The 22,637-nt window shown below is 36.0% G+C and overlaps 1 protein-coding gene across 2 annotated transcripts in view; it reads left to right on the top strand.

Annotated features, from left to right (window-relative positions):
* TTBK2 (tau tubulin kinase 2) overlaps positions 1–22,637 on the top strand; it is a 98,714-nt gene that overhangs the window by 62,523 nt on the left and 13,554 nt on the right. Inside the window, exons 9-14 of one of the 2 annotated variants that reach the window (XM_051621364.1) lie at positions 503–628; positions 2,789–2,946; positions 4,494–4,710; positions 6,048–6,259; positions 6,998–7,601; positions 13,121–13,369. In XM_051621364.1, the coding sequence (XP_051477324.1) occupies positions 503–628; positions 2,789–2,946; positions 4,494–4,710; positions 6,048–6,259; positions 6,998–7,601; positions 13,121–13,369 (1,566 nt within the window). The remainder of the gene's footprint in view (positions 1–502; positions 629–2,788; positions 2,947–4,493; positions 4,711–6,047; positions 6,260–6,997; positions 7,602–13,120; positions 13,370–22,637) is intronic. The other variant, XM_051621365.1, reaches the window with a different exon arrangement.

Below are 22,637 nucleotides of genomic sequence, written 5' to 3'. Positions count from 1 at the left end.
GATTGAAACAAGTTTACTATCTGGTGTGGTTTATGCATTGGTAGATGACAATGTGGTATATAGGTAGCATCTCCTTTTGGTTTTGATTTACTCATCTTGCACTAAACAGGATTTACTAGTCTTATGCAATATGCTGTGGTGATCAAATATAAAGTGACTGAACTTCAGATGGTGCAACAGGAATCTTTAAAACATCCTTTTTAGAAGGGTTGGACTAATGACAGTCCTTGATACCAGGCAGTGTGCAAACACAGCAGAAAATTAAATAGCTTTTTGTATTGAATTTGACATTTGTACATTATTTTGCACATGTACTGAGGGCAATGACAGAAATCTCTTATCTTGCTATCTGCTATAGAGTGGCCTTCCTCAGTACTATTCAGTATAATGTACTTACCATCTTTCTGGCCAGCAGTGTATTAGATGGCTGTAAGATACAAAGTGAATATGCTGTAGTAGAGAATGAAGGCGTGTTAATGTCTGTTGTGTTATTTACTCCTAGGAGCAAGTGGGCTCCATTAAAGAAAGGTATGAGCACAGACTTATGTTGAAACATCTTCCTCAAGAATTCAACATCTTTTTGGATCACATTTCTAACTTAGATTACTTTACAAAACCTGATTACCAGGTAAACATTTTTTCTGTTTTGTCTTCCTGATTTTTAAATAGCAGACTTTTATGCTATTTCATCGTTGGTCTTTCTTTGATTTCATTGTGTAGTCTTGTGGGGATTATGGATTGTACCAACACAAAGTAGTTTTAATTACCATTTAGTGTCACAGATTTTGCAGTTCAAAGTTGTCATTGTTTTCCCATTTGGGAGGAATATAGTGGCCAGTTAAGCTTCTAAGGACAATTGACAGTTGCTTTGCAGGCAGTGTTCTCTTAGAATCAGGTATTATCCTACTATCATAGCCTCCAGTGGGTGCTCCTTAAGTTAAACTGATCAGAGTGTTTTCTCAGTGATAGTCATTCTGGCAGTTTTCCAAAATCTACAGCTCAGCACCTATAATGTGTACAGCTGGAGCACAACATCCAGTCATGGTAGGTTTTTAATGCTGGAGAATTGCCTGCAGAGATAATCAGAAAACTAGTATTTTTTCTTTGTTTAAGAGAGTATTGCCTGCTGAAACAGACAGCCTGAGCTTAGTGATAAAGTGATAGGTCCAAGGTGATATGCTGTAGAATATGACTTACTCAGTGTTGACCCATGCTTTAACAATAAATAAAATGAAAGATAGGACTTTGTTCTGTACCAATGTGTGGAAAGCAGCAGAGAAACACTCAGGAAAAGCAGGGAGTGAGACACTGAGAGTTTTTTCAGTCTTACAAACTGTGGGAGAAGTTGAACTGATCTAACATCACACCATGGCAAATATGTGCCTTCCCTCGGGCTCCCAGAAACACACATTCCTGTCTGCTTTCCACTTGCATCACCTATCTGCCTCTGTGCATTTGTTTGACTCACTAACTCAGCAAAACCAGAAGGAATGGGTTTCTGCTGGTGTGCAAGCTGAATTGATTCAATTGAATAAATAAATCAGTCTGACTAATTCTGGAATAAGAATTTGATAAGAATCTTTGATTCCCGTGTTTTACTTGGTAAGATGAGCAGAGAAATCAATGTATGTAAGATTGTAAATAAGAACTGAAAATCTCAAGGAATAACTATTTTCCTGTTAGTAACTGAATTTCTCTAAATGTATTAGTATGTTCTGCACATTTCCAAGAAAAAAAATTTGCAGCAATACTGTTCATTTGATATGTATCATTCTTTGTTCATAATTATGGTTAAGCACTGAACAAGAATGTAGAATCACAGAATCATATAATGTTTTGTGTTGGAAGTGACCTTAAAGATCATCTAGTTCCAACCCCCTTGCATGGGCAGGGACACCTCCAACTAGACCAGGTTGCTCAAAGCCCCATCCAAAGCCTTGAACACTTCCAGGGATGGGACAGCCACAAATTCCCTGGGCTGTGTCACAGCAGCCTCATAGTGAAGAATTTCTTCCTAATGTCCAACCCAAATCTACCTCTTCCACTTTAAAGCCATTACCCCTTGTCCTGTTGCTACATGCACTTGTAAATAGTCCCTCCCTGCTCTGAAGAGTTTACAGTCTAAACATTTTGTTACATAGGTGGCGAATCCATGTTTTATTTTCACAATGTCAGATAGGTTTATGCAGGTATTTATGCACACATTGCCTCCTCCTCCTGTCATCATTAAGCATTTAAGTTCGTATTTGCGTAATTTCTTTCTCTGTCATCAACACAAATTCTTCCAGATGCTTTTTCATGGTGTAAAATGAGGATGAAAAGCTTCCAGTGTAGTATTTCTGTGGGATGAAGATCATCATTAGATAAAGCAAATGATACATGGTTCTAAATAATAGAAGTGTATGAATTAGCAAGTTAGCATCCTTCCTGATGTACTCCTCATTAATTTCCTTGATTTCTAATGGTGTTACCTGTCTGTGTGTATCTTTCTTTTTATGGAAGCCTCTGGTGTATATTTGCCTCTCTTTACTGTCAAAAACTTAGATATAGTGGTGTGGGCTTTTTTAATAATAAAACAGAATTTTACATATCTTGACCTTGAAACCCCAGAACATGAGAAATGGTTAATATAAACATCAGTGTCCTTTTTTTTAATTTATTTTTTTTTTTAAATTGTCAGTCAAAATCTTAAAGAAGAAACATGCTAATGTGTTATAGGAAGATGTTTCTTAATTGCTTGGTCTCTTAGATGAAAATGAAGCTTATTAACTTTTTCCTTCATTTTTAGCTTCTCATGTCTGTGTTTGACAACAGCATGAAAATGTTTGGGGTTATTGAAAGTGACCCTTTTGATTGGGAGAAGAGTGGAACAGACGGCTCTCTGACAACAACAACAACTTCAACCACACCTCAGTTACACACTCGTCTTACTCCAGCTGCCATTGGGTATGCATACACAATGTGGTCACTGAAAAAGCAGCTGCAGAATACTGAAGAGAAATTATCTCCATAACTTAGTTTTTTTCTGCAGAACGTTGAATAAAGTGAGAAATGGAGGTTTGGGAGCATTTGAAGTGTAACCCTCTCTAGGGTTCTCATTTATACAATCCTAAAAGTTCAGCCCTGTCATCCTAAATTTATAGCAATAAAAAATAGTAGGTCAGGAAGTTGCATATAAATTTGCTAATCCATCCTTTGCTGAATTATATTTTGTAAAATTAAATGATGCGTCCTGAGTTTAACTGTCTGGAAATAAAGTAATTGTTTTCTGTAAGCTTGGAATAAACTACTAGCTGTAATTTCATTAAAACTTTGAAAAAAGAACGGGTCTTTATAGGAAATTTGGAAACAGATTTAGGTCATGTTTAAAATACTTAATATTTAATACCTTCTGTAATAGAGTAAGCTGGATGACATGATGTTGAATAATACCCATACTCGTCTCGGGGGATTTGAGAATATAAGAGGTGCTTATGGGTGTGGAAGAAGACTTTATGCCTGTTGTAGGTCTTAAGTAGATCAACTTTTAATCTAAAGGTCACAAAGTTTGGGATGAGAGAGTATTGTGTTGGGGTGAGGCTGAAAAACTCACAAATTTAATGTAGAAGTATCAGATTCCCAGCATTTCATGGTATTAAAATAAATGTCAGTCAAGATGTTAATTGATGTTAACGTTTCATAGGTGTACAGTGTGCACTGTTACACACACTGGAGCTGACAGGGATTTTGTGTCTAATTCAGTCCCATTGTCACACTAAGCATCACACTGGACTTATTGATAGTCTGGGCTGCAGTTAACAGTTTTGGTGACTGTAAAGGAATGGCTTATAATAGACATTCTGAGCATTCACTTTTTAGGAATAGCATTGCTTCAGTTTCAAATACTGAGCTAAAAGCCTTATTTATCTCCAAGTCAATGGGACTACAGAACTTTAATTAAAATGTAATGTCTTATTAGTATTATGCTTATGTTTTCATTGTCAATAATAGGACCAAATAGCACTTTGATAACAATAGTGGTTAAAATTGAATTTAGTTTGCTGAGTGATCTCTCTTCCTCCAACAGTATGTTTTGCTATTCTGCCAAATTTGTGGGAAAATGAAACTAAAATTATGAAAGTTGCCATTAATTTTTTAAATAGAAAAATATGTATAAAGGAGTCAGGAGCAAAGTTAAGTCTGGACATGATCTCCAGCAAATTTTCTCAGAAGTTGCTTTGAAAACATTTTTTAAAAAACAGCTTTTATTCACTCCTTTTGTTATGTGCCTAAATTAGACATAAATTGTGAAAGCTGAAAAGTAAGGGGTTTTATATTAAATATATTAAAAAATTAGTTTTCTATAGAAGCATACTTTTGCTTGTGTTTTTTGTTGGTTTTTTTTCTTTTATTAAAGAAGAAAATTATTTTTAGTAGAAAATAACTTTAAGAAGCACGTTAGAGTCTCATTATTTTTACCTTTTCGATTTTTTTTCCTCAAATTACTTTTGTAGAATTGCCAATGCCACTCCTATCCCAGGAGATTTGCTGCGAGAAAACACAGATGAAGTGTTCCCTGATGAGCAGCTCAGTGATGGAGAGAATGGTATTCCTGTTGGTGTCTCACCAGAGAAATTACCTGGATCCCCTGGGCATCAGTGTCCTCAGGAAAAAGACGTTTGGGAGGAAATGGATGCAAACAGAAACAAAATAAAACTAGGGATCTGTAAGGTACTTAAAAATCTGCATTGTGAACATCATCTTTGAACAGTTTACTGTCCTCATAGTGCACATAAGATATAGCTAATAATGCAGTCTTACTAATACTGATTAGACAGAAGGATCTAAGAAAAGATGTATGGTAGAGCTAACACATTTTATAAGAGTGATTTATGTACTGGAACAAGCAGACAAGCTTTTGGGCCTTGTGTCACTTTCTCAAGTTTTTATGATGAATAGCAGATTGCTGATAATTTGAGATTCTTTGTAGTTTGTTCATATTCATGTTCTTCAGACATTATTTTGATTCTTGCTCACTCAGTGAAACCAAAGGAAATTTCCTGCATCTTGCATGTGTCAGGTTAGATACTGAATATACAGAAAGCAGCTTAATGTTATTCTTCAACTGTCAGATTGGTAGTATGATTGGCAGTTTCTGTTTAATTCACTTGATATTTCTGTCTCCATAAGATGTGATCCCTTTGTACTGATCCAAAGAGGTTCATGGGCTGGTCTTTAGAAGGGAATGCTGCTTAGTTCTCAAAAGTGGCCTCTGAAAAGTGGTTCCTGTCTCCCTTGCTCACAATCACATTTCATATTCAGACAAATGTAGCTGTTTCTTGATATAAAAATGTTTTGAACATGCAGAAGGATATAGTACTGAAATGTTTCTTAGCTAGGAAAGCTGTCCAGTTTTAAGGCTGTTCCTTCTTGTTTACTAGGAAAAAATGTATTGTGGGAAGGAATAAGGCATAGTGCCTATTTTCAAACGTACTTGTTTGTTTTTTACCAAAGAGGGAGAAAGGAGATTGTTCTGGTATAAACAAAGGCAATTTCTATTAGTTATACCTGTTGAATCTAAGGATTATAATGATTTCCAGCTCTAAATCATGTTCATTTAGTATACAAAATGGAATGAAGTTGGGCTAAGACATCATTCTAAGTCACAGAAATACCTAATAGATTTAGTGTATAACAGTGTTTAGTAAGAGCACTTGACAGTAAAGCAGACTGAAGATGTGACCAAATGCTGGGATGCAGACTATTCTTAAAGAAAATTTCAGAGATGGATGTGAAATATCAGAGTAAATAAGTGTATTGCTAGGTTTTTGAGACTCCTGATCTCAGACCTACCCAGACTAGTATATTATTAGTATTTTGTCTGTGTAGCTGGGTGCTGAAGAGCATATTTAAGCTACCTTAACTATGGCATCAAGTTAGGAACCATTCCAAATACAAACTGGTTTACCACAGGCTAAAAAACTGGATGGTATTCACCATGTACTACCTTGTCTTCTCCTGTTTTGCCACTCCTAGCGAGTTGTGTTTTTACCCCACTTTTTGCACAGGCTGCTACAGAGGAAGAAAACAGCCATGGGCCAGTGAATGGAGTGCTTAATGCACCGAGTCTTGGTTCTCCGATTCGTGTTCGCTCAGAGACCACCCAGCTGGACAGAGATGCCCCACTAGTGCGAAAGCTACGTTCAATTCACAGCTTTGAACTGGAGAAGCATCTGACGTTGGAGTCAAAACCAGACACTGATAAATTTCTTGAGACCTGGTAAGGGAATTCTTTTTGGTCTTATGCTTAGATCTTTTCAGTGTGTGTAGTTAAGATGCTCTCATCTTTCCTCTGCTGTGTGAAAACCAGGAATGGAGCTGCTGAGTTTTGCTTATGCAAGCTACAGCCAAGTATTTGCTATGTTCATAATATTGCTCCATTTATGGATTTCATGACTTGGCAACTTCTTCACAAAAAGATTAATGCTACTATACGGTTAAAGTTGGACTTCCACAATTGAGAAATTTTTATTTCAAGACCATTTGTTTGAGGAAGCAAGTTGTGCAAAACATAAATGAGGAATAAATCCAAACAATCCATAATATTCTGCTTGAAAGCAGCTACTAACTGCTGCTGAAGATTTATATTTCTTCTGTTTTGCTTTGAGTCTCTGCTTTGTAGCATAAATTAACTACAATGTACATCTAGTGGTAGCCTCACCACTGAGTTGGTATCCACTCACTATTGTTCCTTCTGATAATATATTTACAATATAATACGATACATTACAATTACACTTACAGTATATGCAAATTTCTAAGACTGTCTGCCCACTTTTACCTGACATCAGAGATAATTGTCTCAAATTGTGCATCATTCAGCTGTTGTAGATTGTTCTAAAATATGACAATTTTTGAAAAATACAGATCTAGTTTTCCTCTACTGAAAAATCTCAAATGCAGCTTACATGATTTAATTCGTTCTTAACTAATTCAAATATTAACTTATTTTCTTAAGTTTGGAGAAGATGCAGAAAGACTTGAAGGCTGCAGCAGAGCCTCCTGTTGCTGCTGTTCCTCCTCTTTCTCAGAAAAAAAACATTTCTGCCCCTGGAACTGCCCGCAAGGACCATGTTTGGCACTATGATGAAGAATATCTTCCAGATGCTTCAAAGCCAGTGTCAGCCAGTTCTCCAGAACATGCTGATGGTGTTATTAGCAATGGATTTGTAGCTGTCAACTTAAGCTCCTGCAGGCAGGAGGTTGATTCTAAGGAATGGGTAATAATAGATAAGGAACGGGACTTGCAGGACTTCAGGACAAATGAGGCTTTAGGGCACAAAACTACTGGAAGTCCTTCAGATGAAGAGCCAGAGGTACTACAAGTTCTGGAGGATTCTCCTGCAGAAGAGCAGCCCAAACAGGGTGGTTGGACAGGAAACAGGGCCCATGCCAAGAACCAAACCTCAGGGGTGGACTTTGTTCTAGCCACGGAGTGTCATCCTGCTGCTTCTGAACAGCTTACTGAAAAATTGGACCTTCTGTCTGGGGCTGCTGGACAGCTTTTTGCAGCTACTCCTACAAGTCCTATGGAGGCTCAGGCAGAAGGAGCACTCACTCTGGTAAGTGAAACAGTCACTGTTTTATTGAGGATCTCTTTATTCAGAATTATACTAAGAGATAGTAAGGAAAAAGGCAGTGACTAAAATATGATAATATAGCAGAAATTGCTAACTTCATCAGATATGGGACTTGGTTCTTGAGGAATGGTATTCCATGTTGTGTTATATGAGTGTTTACATTCTCCCATGGGAGTGGTTATAATTCTGCAGGTGTGATCCACAGATCAATTAAAAAAATAATTATATATATATATTAATATATATAAAGAAGCTCCTTATGCAGTGATTCCTAATCAGTGAGAAATACACATGCAAATACATTTTTATTATATTTGCAGTTCACAAACATAAAATTACAATGAATATGTAAAAGACTGTGCTACCATGTTTCCCGTGTTTCAGGAAAAGTCTAAGTGGCTAAAATCATAGAACCATAGAATGGCTTGAGTTGGAAGGGACCTCTAAAAGTCATCTAGTCAAGCCCCCTACAATAAGCAGGGACATCTCCAACTAGACTGATTGCTCAGAGCCCCATCAAGCCTGACCTTGAAGGGGATGGGACCCCACCACCTCTCCAAGCAACCTGTTCCAGTGCTCCACCACCCTCATATTAAAAAACTTTTTCCTAATATCCAACGTAAATCTTCACTTTTCTAGCTTAAAACCATTATCTCTTGTCCTGTTGTTACATGCTGTTGTGAACAGGTCTTCCCCAGTCTTCTTATAGGCCCCTTTCAGGTATCGGAAGGTCGCTATAAGGTCCCCCCAGAGTCTCCTCTTCTCCAGGCTGAACAACCCCAACTTCCTCAGCCTGTCTTGATAAGAGAGGTGCTCCAGCCCTCTCATAATTTTTGTGGCCCTTCTCTGGACATGCTCCAACAGGTCCGTATCCTTCTTGTGTTGGGGGCTCCAGAGCTGTACGCAGTACTCCAGGTGAGGTCTCACCAGGTCAGCGCAGAGAGGCAGAATCACCTCTGTCAATCTGCTGGCCACACTTCTCTTGAAGTGCAATTCTCATTTGCACAGTTTTGGATTGTTTACTTTTTCTCCTCTGTCACTGATTCTAAACAAATACTTGTTTGGCTCTACTTAAGGAGGAAGTTAGATTATTGGTTAAGTGATTAGGAATCAGGTCCTGGTTTTATTTCTCCACTTTTCTCAGTAGATATTGTGTCCTCTATAGTATAAAGGAGAATTATTATAGCTCCTTTGAACCAAGAAAATTCTGTCTCACTTGATCATGACTGTTTGTGAAAGTTAGAGCCAGCTCATTAGAAGAAGAAACTTGTCACCAAACACTCATTTATTATAACATGTGGAATATCCTTTGTAGTGAAAATGAACTACTTAATGTATTTTCTGTAGCTGTACAGTAAAGTTTCAAATACACCTAGGTGCTCATGGGAAAGGCAAGATTATATATTTCATACAAGATTATAGTTAAGCATCATCTTTTGTGAATTATATAGTTTATAGAAGATTCATTTTGCATGATTCTAAATATAGAACTGTGTTAAACAAATTAAGATTTTTGAGATGTAAGTTGAAATATTAGTTGCATGAAAGAGTTTTTGATGGGTTAGAAACTTGTAAAGGTGAAAAATGAATTTAAATTGCTCAGTTGTTTTCAGTTGTTCAATTTTTGTATATTAATGTCAGTTTTAGTAAAACAAACAAGAAAGGGCAATGTTTAGCCCTGTACAAAATACTAATTATCAGGTGTTTTTATTCGAAAACCGTTAAAAAACAACTTGCAGTTTTGTATGCAAATGCACTATCCCACTTTATACAAACTTGGTTCTTTCTGGGGAAATTACTATTTTATGGAAAACTGAACTCAGAGGTGATATAATAGCATGTACTACCGTGCAAACAGTGGACAATACCTTTATCTGGAAAGGAAGAAGGTTCTGAGCAGGGGAGCAGAAATAGTTATAAATAATGTCAATTAACTATACAGTGTATTGGAAGAAATACTAGTTGAAGTAGACACGGGGGGGGGGGAGATTATATTTTAGTTTGGCTTTGCAAGCAGGTAAGGGATATTTGTCATGACCTCAAAAGTGGGAGAAATTAATACGGTTTATGTTCACCTGTAAGAGCAAGTAGTGATGTGAGGGTAGGATGAATGGCAGGAAGGAACTTGCTGTTTTGGAGGTGAATTGAAAATATAAACTGAACTGGGAATAAAGAAAATATTATTTGGCTGATTTAGAAACTGGGAACTGTGTGTCTATGCAGTGTGCCTGTTCCAACTGTCATGGCAATTTGTGGGGGTCTTACATCTACTTCATTAGCCCTTGAAAACCAAACAAAGCTCAGGAGGATAGTGGGGGAGAGTTCTCTTTCTGTGCTTCATTGATGGTATTCCACTTTGTAACTGATACTTAAAAATTCCTTGAGGTTGGTACCAAAACCAAGCTGCTCTTATAGGCAAGTATCCTAGTCATTTCACAGGAATACAGTGTGTGTGTGTGTGTGTGTGTGTATACACACATACACATATACTATATATATATATATATACACGCACATATACTATATGTGTATATATATATATGCCTCTTCATGCAGTAGTTCTCTCTATTCCAGAATCCTCATGACCTCAGAGAGCTGTTTGGTAGCTGCTTCTTCAAAGCATGTATCCACCTGAAACTGTTCTCTGAAGGTGATCCTTCTTTGTGGGTCAGATGTTCTTGTTCTTCAGTAATTTTATCTAGGTACCACCTTCCTGGCAACACAAATTATGGACAAAGGGTCATATTTTACTTTTCTGCTGATTTAATTATATTGCAGCACTTCCTAAGAGCAGGCTGGGATCCAAGAATGTAAGTTTAGGACCATAAATCAAATTACTTAAGTGCTACTTAAAGGGGTTAAAAATAAATATTGAAATGATATCAGTATAATAGCTTAATATAATTTCTGAAATGGTTTACTCATTTCGAACAGCTTGAAACTCGAGGGCATGTCAGGAATCGTGGTCATCCTGCTTATGAATATGCCTCCCATGTAGATTTCTAGTGACCTGCTTCACTGTCACTTAGGAGAAAGTATAATGAATTATGTTCTTTCAGCTTATTCTGTTAGGTCTGTTAAATATGCAAGCAATTACTTCAATGGTGAATGAATAAAATATTTTTTTCCAGTTTATGGTCTTTTTTTATTTTTAAATTTTACTTTTATGTTTCTTCTGTATTTCTTTCGGGGGTTTATTACTCACTATTTAAATAGTAAGTAGTAGCAGGGATATTTCTGTATAAAAAATACTCACCCATAATTTTATTTTCTCCCAAAGGAAAGAAATTGCTGGTCTGAAGTCCTGCATTTATAGATAAATGTTCTTCCTGAAATCATGTTTGTACATGGACTTCCTGTAATTGATAATAATATAATTTCTTACCTGATTCATACAGAATCAGCCTTCTAATAAGAATGTAAAGTTGTAGCAGTTTAGGGAGGAAACCTGAATTAAAAAAATAAAAGAGAAAAATGTGTTAGTTATTGACTTGGGGATAAACAAGTTTCAGGCTTAAAAAATTACAGCAAATTATGCTATCTATTATGAAAAAAGCCTGCAGGTAAGAGAATTAGTTTTCCTGTGATTGCTCATGGTTTTCCAGTTGCAATATGGATTCTGTTTGCTACCAGCAAATACCAGTTTGATCTGGCTTAGTTATGGGCACATGTTCACGTTTTTGTTGAACTATTGAGAGCATACTAGTATGCTGACTTTATGCTTTCTTAATGGCTTTATGTTGACTTTGGCTGCAGGAGTACAGACAGTAGCTGATTTGCTGTAATATCTGCTGGTATGAACTTAATCTGTCAAAAGAATTTGAACTGGTCTAGACTGATGATGAATTTATGCTGGAGCAGCCCTTTGCATCATACAGCTCTACTTTTATTTTCCTTGGTCTGGTTGCTAAGACCCTAAAGCTGGACTTGCTCTCTTATTGAACCATGGCCTCATTAACTTACTGCGTTTGTAATGAATTGCATACATAATCCATGCAATTCAGGCACAGAACTTTGCAGCATACATTAGTAAAGAAGATATTTCAGCAAAGAAATATTATTGGAGTTGAAGTAATTAAATATGTAACAGCTAATTCCATTTTCATCAGAAGTTTAAATTAAGCAACAGTTTACTCTGCTCGTGCTTGGTCAACAATCTAGTACTCTGTGTGTGTGTGTGTGAGTATATACACACATGTGCGTGGTTATAGAAGTGGTTTGACTGTGTGAACCTATTTATTGTTGTTATTTAGTAATAATTAATTACATTTGCATTTTGTAGTTTGAGGTAGTATTATGTTTTCATCATAAACCTGCTCTAAAATTTCTGATTTTTTCTGAGTTCTAAGTTGTTTAATTTTCATCTCCATTCTATCTTCAGTTGCTGCTTTTATGAGACACTGGAAATACTTTTTTTTTTTTTAATTGAGAGACAGCTATGTGTTATGGGAACTGAAGGTTTAGGATTGACACAATTGAAAATACCTTTTCCTTTGAAACTGAAATGCTTAGTTTCCAAGGAATACAGGTTAGAATAACAAATACCATGGCAGGAAAAAGAAAACCACTTTCATGAGGCTTACAAAATGTTTCTATATCTCTGCCTTTCCTGGCTTTGTCTAAATATACTTGGAATAAAGAATTGCAAACTAAATATTGCAATCTTATTTGCAGGTTTCTGATGTCACCATCAGATATTTATTCACGCACTGGAAAAGGTCTTGCAAAGAATTAGTTGATTTCGGAGTTTTACATCAAAGCTATAGGTTTATTAAAATAATCAATAACCAATTTGAAATTGTACTTTCTCTTAAATTACCAGTTTGGAACACTTTAACTTTACAATTCCTGTTCTCTGTTTTCTTTTTTTAAAATTATTTTTATTTTTTTAGTCTGGTTTGAGTGATGTAGTTCAAGATGAAGCAGTTGTTCATGGATTCTCCAGGCCAGTGTGTCCTTCTAGTTCAATCCCGTATTTAGGAAATTTAATCAAAGTTGTTGTAGTACTGATCTTACTGATTTATCCTGCCAGGTGCAGTTCCTAACATATGCTGCTATAGCTGTAGTTGTACAGTCACATTTGTAAAGGCTGCAAGGGATGTAAATGCTTTAAAAATACAGTCATCTCAGAAAACAGTATGGTTGCATGGAGGTTCTAAGCATTTGCAGTAGTCGGCAATCAGCTGGTTTGTGTACACAATGTCCTTGGAACAGACTGTGTTTGTTTGTTACATTTGCCCTAGATTATTACTGACTGAATGAATTAAGGTAGAAGCCAGCTAGAGAAATGATGCTCACTTGTAATTTTGATACTGGATTTTTGAAAATAGGTGGAAATTGTGGAGATCAGACTTAAGATACCTCTTAAATTACCAGCTTTCAGCCTGTGAGGGAGTTGTGAATGTGGTCTTATAAGAAAATGCATATAAGCAAGACATAAACAATTACTAAAATACTGATTTTTAAACCGTATTTTCTTCCCTGCCATGTTGTTCTCACAGCTCAACTCATCCCATATGCTGCATTTCTCCACTCCAAGAATTTCAAGTCCCATCCTCCGCACCATGAGCCCCATAGCCTTTCTATCCATCCACTCGGACCCTCTGAAAGAGGCTGGTTTGCCAAGGAGTCAATCAGCTGAGAGCCACTCCTCTTCCTCCCGCTCAACTGGCCGTAGGCAGCTTCCTGTCATTCCCTGTGGCAACAGGCTCCCCCCTGTCATTCGCATCTCAAAAGCACAACTTCAGCAGGTGAATAAGCCTTGTCTTCATAAAAGTGACTGCTTGGTAGCAGTCATCTGCAAAGTTTAATATTTTGAGTTGCTCTGCACAGTCTGGTAGAAGGCATCTGCTAGTCATACTGCTATACACAACATCCTAAAAAATATTTTGAAAGATTAAGTGAGGGAATAAGAATTGATCTTGCCCATGAATAGAGTCAGGAATACTCTATGAGGAACGTCTGTTGTCCCACTTAGAAGATGTAAAATTAGAGAGAAGAATATTTAAAGAGCTGTTATTCAGGTTATGATCTGGAGCAGCAAGCACCTCTGAATGTTCTGGAAGACAGATTCATTTCCTCAGAAGGATTTTATCTTGAAAAGGGCAGTATTCTAAACTGTGGAAAACGTTTTTTTGCTTATTTCAAAACTAAGATTAAAATCTCTCTCTATTTTTTGTGTGTGTGTGTGTTCCTACAATCAGTAGCAGGCGGATTTTGAATTGGCAATGCATAATAAAATGTGGAATACCTTCAGTTATTTTAATATGAGAAAAAAGGATGTAGAGATAGTAAAATTCCTGCTTTGGGAATGAACAAATAACAAATTGTTTGAAAGCTTGCAGTGTTCAAAGATGGGAATTATCAGGGGTCATAGTTAATGCCAGACGTCACTAGAGAAAGAGGACTTTCATAGATTTTTATGCCCAGTTTCATGTGAGTATGAAAAAGGTGAAGGCTTAGAATTATAATTCAAGTTAACCATAATTTGTGTATTAGTCACAAAAATGCTGAGACTTGCTAAGCAGCATGAATTTGCACTGACTGGTATAGCAGTATGACATAGCATTAATGCATAACATCATAACATATCATCATTTTACCATTAATATTTCATTTTTATTATATTTTATGTTGCCTTTTATTTCCCATCTACTTTTCAGTATAAATACTTAACGTGCAAAAGACTTAGGTTTTCTTTTTTGGTGAAGCATGGACAGGAGTGCTGATATTAACAGTAATTCATCAACGTTATCTTCTTTCAGACTTCCATAGGATCAGTGGTGAGTGATAACAAGGCAAAGGAGCTAGTGTCCTCATGTCACCATTTTGTCTGTTGACACAAAAATCAGTGTTCTGACAAAAACAGTTCTGACCTCGAAGTATGGAAATGGGCAAACAGTAGCTCCCAGATCTTCATTGTTATGAACTTTATGGGATACCAAAATACACATTATTTGTCATGACTGGGGAAAAGGACTTAGGATAAATTAACTCATTAAAAGTTAAGCTCCAGTATTTTTCAGGATTACTTTCTATCCCAGGATAACCTAATTTTTTTTATTTTTTTTTTTTTTTTTTGCCTGTATATTTGAGATCTAAATTTTCTGGTCAGAATGTATTGCAGGTACAATTAGCAAACTGCTCATAATACTCAAAGAAAGTTGGTTGGCACAGAGGGTCTTCTCAGGCTTCCTTAGTACCCAACACATGAATACAGCTGCAGTATTAACAGCGGCTGCAAAGTGATGTTATTTCTTGCTATGTGAAAAAGAATTGGTATTGTGCCAGCTGCAGCTACTGAGTGGAGTGAGGATGGTATGTAGCATTCTCAGCCTCTTCTTTCCTTTTAAGTGGTAAGTACATGACTGCTATATTCCTTTCCAAGCTGATTGTGCAAGTCCTGACTTTAGTGAGAATTTCACTTCCAGTTTTTCATTTGCTGTGAAAACTGCAACCATGTGATTCTTCAGTTCATTCCAGCAACAAAGGCCTTGTGTACCTAGCAAGCTGGAAGTTCCAGCAGCATGAAAGATGAATATGCATGTTAATAACCTAAAGCTTTTCTCCAGTTAAATATTAAAATTAATTTTAATGTAATTCTGTATTATTCTGTATTATTTTTTCAAATATTTTGTACTGAATATCTTTTAATGTATTTTCTGCTGTTTGCACTTTGATTCAGCATTCAGAACTAATGACTTGCAGAGGCCAGAGATCTGGGCTGTTTGGTTTAGTTTTCTGTATTAAAATAAATAAATGAAATTATATATATATATATATATATATATATGTATGCACACTCACACGCACACATTTCTTCCTGAAATTAAGCAAAAGGATTTTATGTCCTGATTGATGATATTTGAGGGTTCAGGAGCTGTAACCCACCTTCCTCTAGTTTGACATCATTTAGAGGAGGTAATGAAATTTCTGTATATACTCAGCTCACTAGTGCAGAGAGCATATAGGATGTAGTTCTAAATTTACTTATTTGATAAAGAGAACATCTCTCTAGCCATACTTATATTATGGAAAAAAATTGGAGTATTTTACTTCAACCCTCCTTCGTGATTCAGCTTACAGCATAGAGTCTGGCAGCATTAGAGCTATCAAAAAAGAAAATTCTTTGACTGTACTTGAATCTGTAGAGTGGGGCTAGAGTGCTGTTAGCATTCTTTTCCTCTATAGCATAATCAAAGTGTACAGTAAATCCTCTTGAAACCTTTTTTTCTTCTGTGATTTGTTCAGCCAGATAAGTTCTCTGAACTCTGCTCATTAGAGGACTGCATAGAGTGTTTGTGTGAGGTCAGTGGAAAAGCAGCAGCTACTGGCCAGGGCTGCGTATGAAAAGATTGCTTAGTTATACTTTGTGCTAAATGTGTAACTGTCTTGAGAAACAATCAAAATGGGTGACCTCAGATTTTTGTTCCTATGGTTTCTCAGCTCAGTTCTTCAATAAGATAGTAAAAAAATCTTCTAGCCACTGCAATCATCTAGAATGCTTCTAAACTGGCTGCTATAAAATAAGATTTAGCTTTTAACAAAGGTGGATTCCAGTTTTCTTTGTTATTCTGACATATTTTCATTTTTTCAGGTGCTTAATGAGATATGTACAAGGGGGCTAATTTTAATGTAATTATTTTCTGGTTATTCATTATGTTAGGGCAGGCAAATCTCTCAGTTTAAGGAAACAGAATTAGTTGGCTTATACAAACCTTTTTCCCTTATGTCTCAATTTTCTCAAATTTCTACTTTACTGGAACATTTAAAAAATTATTTTACAGTTTTATAGTTATATTGTTAGTTACAACATGCTCTGTACTCTTCCCACACAAGATGTTATGGAAATGCAAAACATCATGTTCATATCCAAGATGAGAAATAATACACTGATCTGAGTTGAAAAATTTACCTTAATTTTTAAGCATCTCACTGGAATTCAGGGACCTATGGAAGAACAAGGTAAGACTTCTTGACATGTTCAAGGGGTATTTAGAGAAAGAATGCATATTGCTTATAGTTGTCATTTTATTTTGGATGTTTTTAGTTTATGAACCAGGAGTGCACGTAAATGTTGTCAATTTTGCCATTTTTTATGAACTCATTTTTGGCAGGTTTCATTAGTCTGCAATAGCAAGAGATGAACTTTTACATTTGCCTTCACATTTAACAACCCCTTTTACAACCACAAATAAACAAACAAAAGCTCCACTCTTATTACAGTGTTCTTTTCAAATTATTTTTGCTTTTTTTTTGTATTGATAGTGATGTTTATTGAACCATGTTCATCTACACACTCTCATTCTAATGCAAGTAAGTGAAAAGTTTTATTTGTTGCTTTTATCCAAGTGTCAGAGGCAATTGCTTGGTACATAGAAATCTAAATGCTGCCTCCAAGGCAGCTCCTTTTGTCTGAAGGAGAGAAATTCTTCAGGCCTGCTTTTTTCATATCTGCATTTAGTGTAAAGAAGAATTAAAAATCACAGCATGTTAGGTTAGCTGTTCTTTCAGTGGAAACTTTCCAAATTGTAAGCTAAGGAGTTAACAGTTGAGTGCAAGCAGTCAGTATGAATGTTTTTTTTTCAAATAGTGTGTTGCTTGTAGAGGACACATGCATTTTTAGAGACAGAACCCTCTTGGCCACTCTCTTTCTGCAGGTTTCTCTGTCAGAAGCAGCAGAGAAGTCATAGTGAAAGTCAGTACAATAAATTACCTGTGGTAATAGCATCCACATATGCTGATCATGTAGGAACCACCCCCAATAAAAAAAAATATTATTTTAAATGTTCATGTTTTCTGGAATCCACAGTACTTTTAAGATTCCCAGAATTCATAATCACGTGGTTCATCCGTTCTTGTCTGTCCTTCGAGTAGTCTTTTTTTTTACTTTTTAAATGCCAATCTTATCCCAAACATAGTGATTTAGTAAATTTTTCTAGTATAATAATTTCATTAGCATAGAATAATAAAGGTGTTTCTGGAAAGCTAAATAGTCTGTGGGATTTCCTGTGGAGAGCTGATCAATGTTGGTGTCAACAGTTTCTATTTAAACAATTCATATAGTAATCTCCTTGAAATAAGTAAGTGGATACAATTCAGTGCATGATTCCCAAGCCTAATGATTTCATGTAATAAAGGTATGAAGTTGTAGTGTGCTGTGGACATGAGAAAACCCATAATGCTTTCCAACATCCTGACAATTCTGAGGAGAGATTTTAAGAAACTTTAAATCTAGATTTCAAGTTTGAAAAATAGTTTTTATGTGTACAGTAATTTTAATCCTGTTGAAATCAGAGTTTGTATTAAAACGATATTTACATGGTTTTATCAGTTTTCCACTATAGTTGATTAATCCATGGAAATTTTAGAGTTAATGGATTCTCTCCCTTGTGAGCGTGACACACTAATATAGTGTCAAACTTATAAATGGATAGAGCTGGATTTAATTCATTACAACACACAAATAAGTGGGTTCCCTCTCCGACTGGAGGATCAAAAGTCAGGAAGACACTTAATTTTGGGATTTTGGTGTTGTTTTTTGTTGGATTGTTGGAGGTTTTTTTTTAGTGTTGCTGTTTGAATATGAAAGATACTTTACAAAAAAATGTTAAGAATAGTGTATATAGCAAAACCAAAGCATAAGCGTAGCATAGCAGTAATGTAGGATTAGACAGTTGCTCATGGGAATCAGATAGAAGCAGGAAAAATTTACATACTTGAAATCTGCAGATGGGCATTAAGGCCAATCTTATATATGAATCATCTGATACTTTGTGATGACCCTTTATTGGAACTCATATATATTAGAGAGGAATATTCAGAATTAATCTAGGCAGCAGTAGCCAGATCTCACTGTTGTTATGCATAAGAGCAGTTTTTATGTAATTGAGAGGCTCTGTGTATGTCTTTTTTTCATTACCAAAAGAAGACTATTTACTTGGATTGAATCTGCATTTAGAAGAGAACATTTCAAATGAATTTTTCAAAGAAGATAACTGTGAAAAAAAAAAAGTACTGGTCCTTGCTAACAAAGTATAATGTGGCTCTGAAAATGAGAGCTCAGGGTTTTCCTGAGGAAACATCAGCGTGTGGCTTGTTTCTGAAAATTGCATATATTCTCTCTAGGTTATTAATGTAGAGCCTGGCTTCAAAAAGATCATTCAAAAGTAATAAAAATTGTTTCTAAAGTAAGAAAAATTTATACTAATACATTTCTCATGGCTAGCTGCTGAAACCAAGTGATGTTTGCTTGAAGATGCTTTTATCATTATTAGCTATTTTAAGTTAAAGTAATTTAGCTGCATGTTATACACCAGTAGTGGTTGCACCATTAATTAAAGACAAAGTATCAATGTGTGATATGTTAGAGGAGGAACTTTCTAATTTGTAGTGGTTTTTTCTGCTTCTTAACTGAGCACCTAAGTATACTTAGCAGCAGAATCCCTAAGTATGCTTGAACATAACCTCTCATGGAGAACCTATTAACATCCTATTGAAGATTGTTAGATGTTTTGTAAAATCTAGAATTACATTTGCTGAACCTAGTGTGCTTCTTAGTGTGATATGAACCTTCAGTTTTGTTACTAATACCACAATCCTCATGGAATCTGTAGTTTCCAGCTTTCTAGAAGAAAAAAAAGATCCAAGTTGCCAACCTGCTCAAAATGGTTCTTAATCTCTAGACCTTTTGTGATTTTACAAAATAACCATGGGAAGGTAGTGATTCAGTTTCTGTAAAGAAGGAAATAATAGCAGGAGATGGGAAGGTGAAATAGGCATCAGTTGCCATCTTTTGACATCTTAGATTCATGTTTTCTTTCTTAGAAAAACACTCTCTCTGTGGAACTCAAGAAAAACACAATACTAGCACATTTTTAGTAGGAATATTGTGTGTTACAGAGTAACAGGCTGTAAGCACTGCTGCTTCCCAGTTCTCCAACAATGTAAGAAAATTTCAAGAATATTCTTCTACAGCTTTGTGTTCTAGAGAAGAAGTTTCAAGTTAAAGGAGTTCTTGTTTTAGTCATGTCGCCAAACTAACTGGCCACTTATTACAATTACAGTAGTTCTCTAAAAGTAATTAAAGATACTGCTTTTAGAGCAATCAATATTCATCCTATTTGATGTTTGAGGATATGGGGTTTTGTTAGAAGAAAAAAACCCACTTCTTTTACCTGTTACATGGCACAGGAATAACTGAAAAAGTAAAGAATACTGAAACTAAGCCATGATTAGTAAGCTTTATAGAAAGGCTGTGCACACAGGTTTCTATGTTCTATCCTCCAAAGATACCTATCACATTGGAGAATATGAAAACATAGTTGTCTTGTATCTTTGTGACTCTTCATCTGTATTCCATCCTTTTCTCATTTCTTGCAATCTCCATATAAATCTATGAAAAATTAGCATTATAGAAAAGCAGAAAGAATAAATCTGAAGAGCTGTGGAGAGCAGCATGCTTCTTTTTTCAGAAAGCTGTAAGTAAGCCTTCATATATTGTGTCTCTTTAGGATTAAGGCCTTTCGTGTGAATTTTTAGCAACAGAAAAGTTGTATCCTAGGGAGCACCAGTTCCTACAAATGCCTGTAATGCTTGCAATGCCATATATCTGGGATTGTTGAAAGGGATTCAGTATCAAAACTTACAGTCATGTCTGATCTTATTTTCCATAACACCACAAATTACAGCAATGTATTTATCCTGTTTATTCTCCTGTTAGTCTATCTGTAGAAATAGCTAATGTAGTTTAGTAAATTTAATTATATTTAACTTATTCCCTGCTGTGACTTTAATCTGAGAAGCCAATGTAAGGGATAAAAAGGATTAGACTCTAAAAAGTCAGTATGAATTATAGTAGTAGGTAGGTAAGATTTTGAAAAGTAGAAAGGCTGTTTTGAAGAGTAAGCTAGGTGGTTTATTCACATGAGAATGACAGTAGCAATAAATTACAGGACAGTATGCTAACATACCCATGTGCTTTCATGCAAACTTCAGTTCAGATGTCTTTGCAGAGGCATATAGTCATGCAAGAAAACACAAAGTAAGATAGATAAATAAAGAAAAAATAAGTAGGAGGAAGCTGGTGAACTGGAAAGATTCAGGGAGGTTGTTTGGTATTGCAGAATTTGCGGACTACTAACATTGGTCATGTTCCTGGCTGGCCATAGAGCTAAGGAGAGATGAAAGAGAGAAGCAGGGAGAAAAGATACGTGAGGTTTATTCTCATAGATACACAGACTTTACTAAGGAAGTACAGAAGTTCTGAAGTGTGAACTGATTAGGTGAAGTGTCTTCAGAATGCCAAGTAATACAATAATGGCTTATTAATGTGAGATGTTACAAATAATACCAGGATTAGCTGAACAACAGATCTGTACACTACGTTTCTAAGAGGCCTGAAGTCCTGACAGCACTTGACGTGCTTGCAGAAGTAGCAGACAGTGTGAGTGGAGGGAAGAAGCTGTTGCTAAGAGGTCAGATCTGCTGGTGTTGTACAATAATCCATATTCACACCATTAGATCTTTCAGACTTAGGAACTTTGCAGACCAAATCTCAGTATTTCACTCCTCTGCAATTTGTTATGTATGTTAACAGAGGATTTCGTCCAAGCACATCACTTGCTATTGCAGCCTGTCAAAGGTTTAAAGGGAGGAAAGTTTGTCAAATGTCATGAAGAATGTCCAAGAGATATTTACGTTGCTGTTGTTGTGTTCTTTTTCCATCTTAACATCGCATCTCAGTCAAGTGTTAATTTGAGAAATGAGAAAGGAATAAAGAAATTATTTAGAGAAGGCCGAAAGATTAAAGACCACAGTGGTAGTGATTTAATTCAAATGTTTTTGAATGAAAGGAGAATCTCAAATTCCATATATTGTCTCAGCCATTTTAGTAATCTGCTGTACCACATAACTTCTATTGAATATGGGAATTGCAATAATCAAGTAGATAGTGTTATAAACAGATTATCATAGTGAGCTGAGAGGCAGCAATTTAAATTTTGTTCCCCACATTTTTCTTTTTAGATTAATTACCCAGATCATATTGTAATCTTTGTTCCTCAGGTTCAGTCTTCTACAAAATTGACATGATTAGCCATAGAAATATCCTAGGATAAAATTTTAATTAGTGGTAGAAGAAGAGAAAGCATGAGGATTATTTATTATTATTATGGGGTTTTTTAAATATTACAGTATAGACCGTGTATTTCTTGCTTTCTAACTAGATCTGTACTGAATAACTTGGAGATTTCTGTCTCCCTGAATTAGACTAAATGATAATTTAAATTGGTGTATTTTGCATGTCTCAGGATCAGCCCTCCTCATACTCCTTGATTATGACTTCAGTCTTGCAACATTTCACAAACAAGAGAGCGAGAATCCTATTTATGACAGAATGTTAAGGGTTGGAAAGGACTTCGAAAGATCACCTAGTCCAACCCCCCTGCCAGAGCAGGGTCACCTAGAGCACATCACACAGGATCGTGTCCAGGCGGGTTTTGAATGTCTCCAGCAAAGGAGACTCCACAGCCTCTCTGGGCAGCCTTTTCCAGTGCTCTGTCACTCTCACAGGAAAGAAGTTTTTTGTGATGTTTACGTGGAACCTCCTATGTTCCAGTTTGCACCCATTGCCCCTGGTCCTATCACTAGACATCACTGAAAAAAGCCTGGCTCTGTCCTCCTGACACTCGCTTTTTACATATTTGTAAACATTAATTAAGGCTGCAAGATTATAAAAAGATGGATGGATGGATGGATGGATGGATGGATGGATGGATGGATGGATGGATGGATGGATGGATGTTTTAAGGGATTAAAAAACTTCCTTCAGTCTTCTTATTTAGATTCCTGCATGGTGTGAATCATGACATTATCTGTAGTGACACCAGCCTTGTAAAGAAGCTGATGCTTTACCCAAGGAAATCTTACTAAGAGCCTTAGGAGGATTATCTACAAGCTTTTTTCCAGTTCTTCAATAATTGACTATTACATCCAAGATCTTCCAAATGAGAGCATTTG

This window comes from Apus apus, chromosome 5, assembly GCF_020740795.1.
Source record: "Apus apus isolate bApuApu2 chromosome 5, bApuApu2.pri.cur, whole genome shotgun sequence".
In the NCBI taxonomy this organism is placed as follows: domain Eukaryota; kingdom Metazoa; phylum Chordata; class Aves; order Apodiformes; family Apodidae; genus Apus; species Apus apus.
This window is presented reverse-complemented; position numbering and strand designations above follow the sequence as displayed.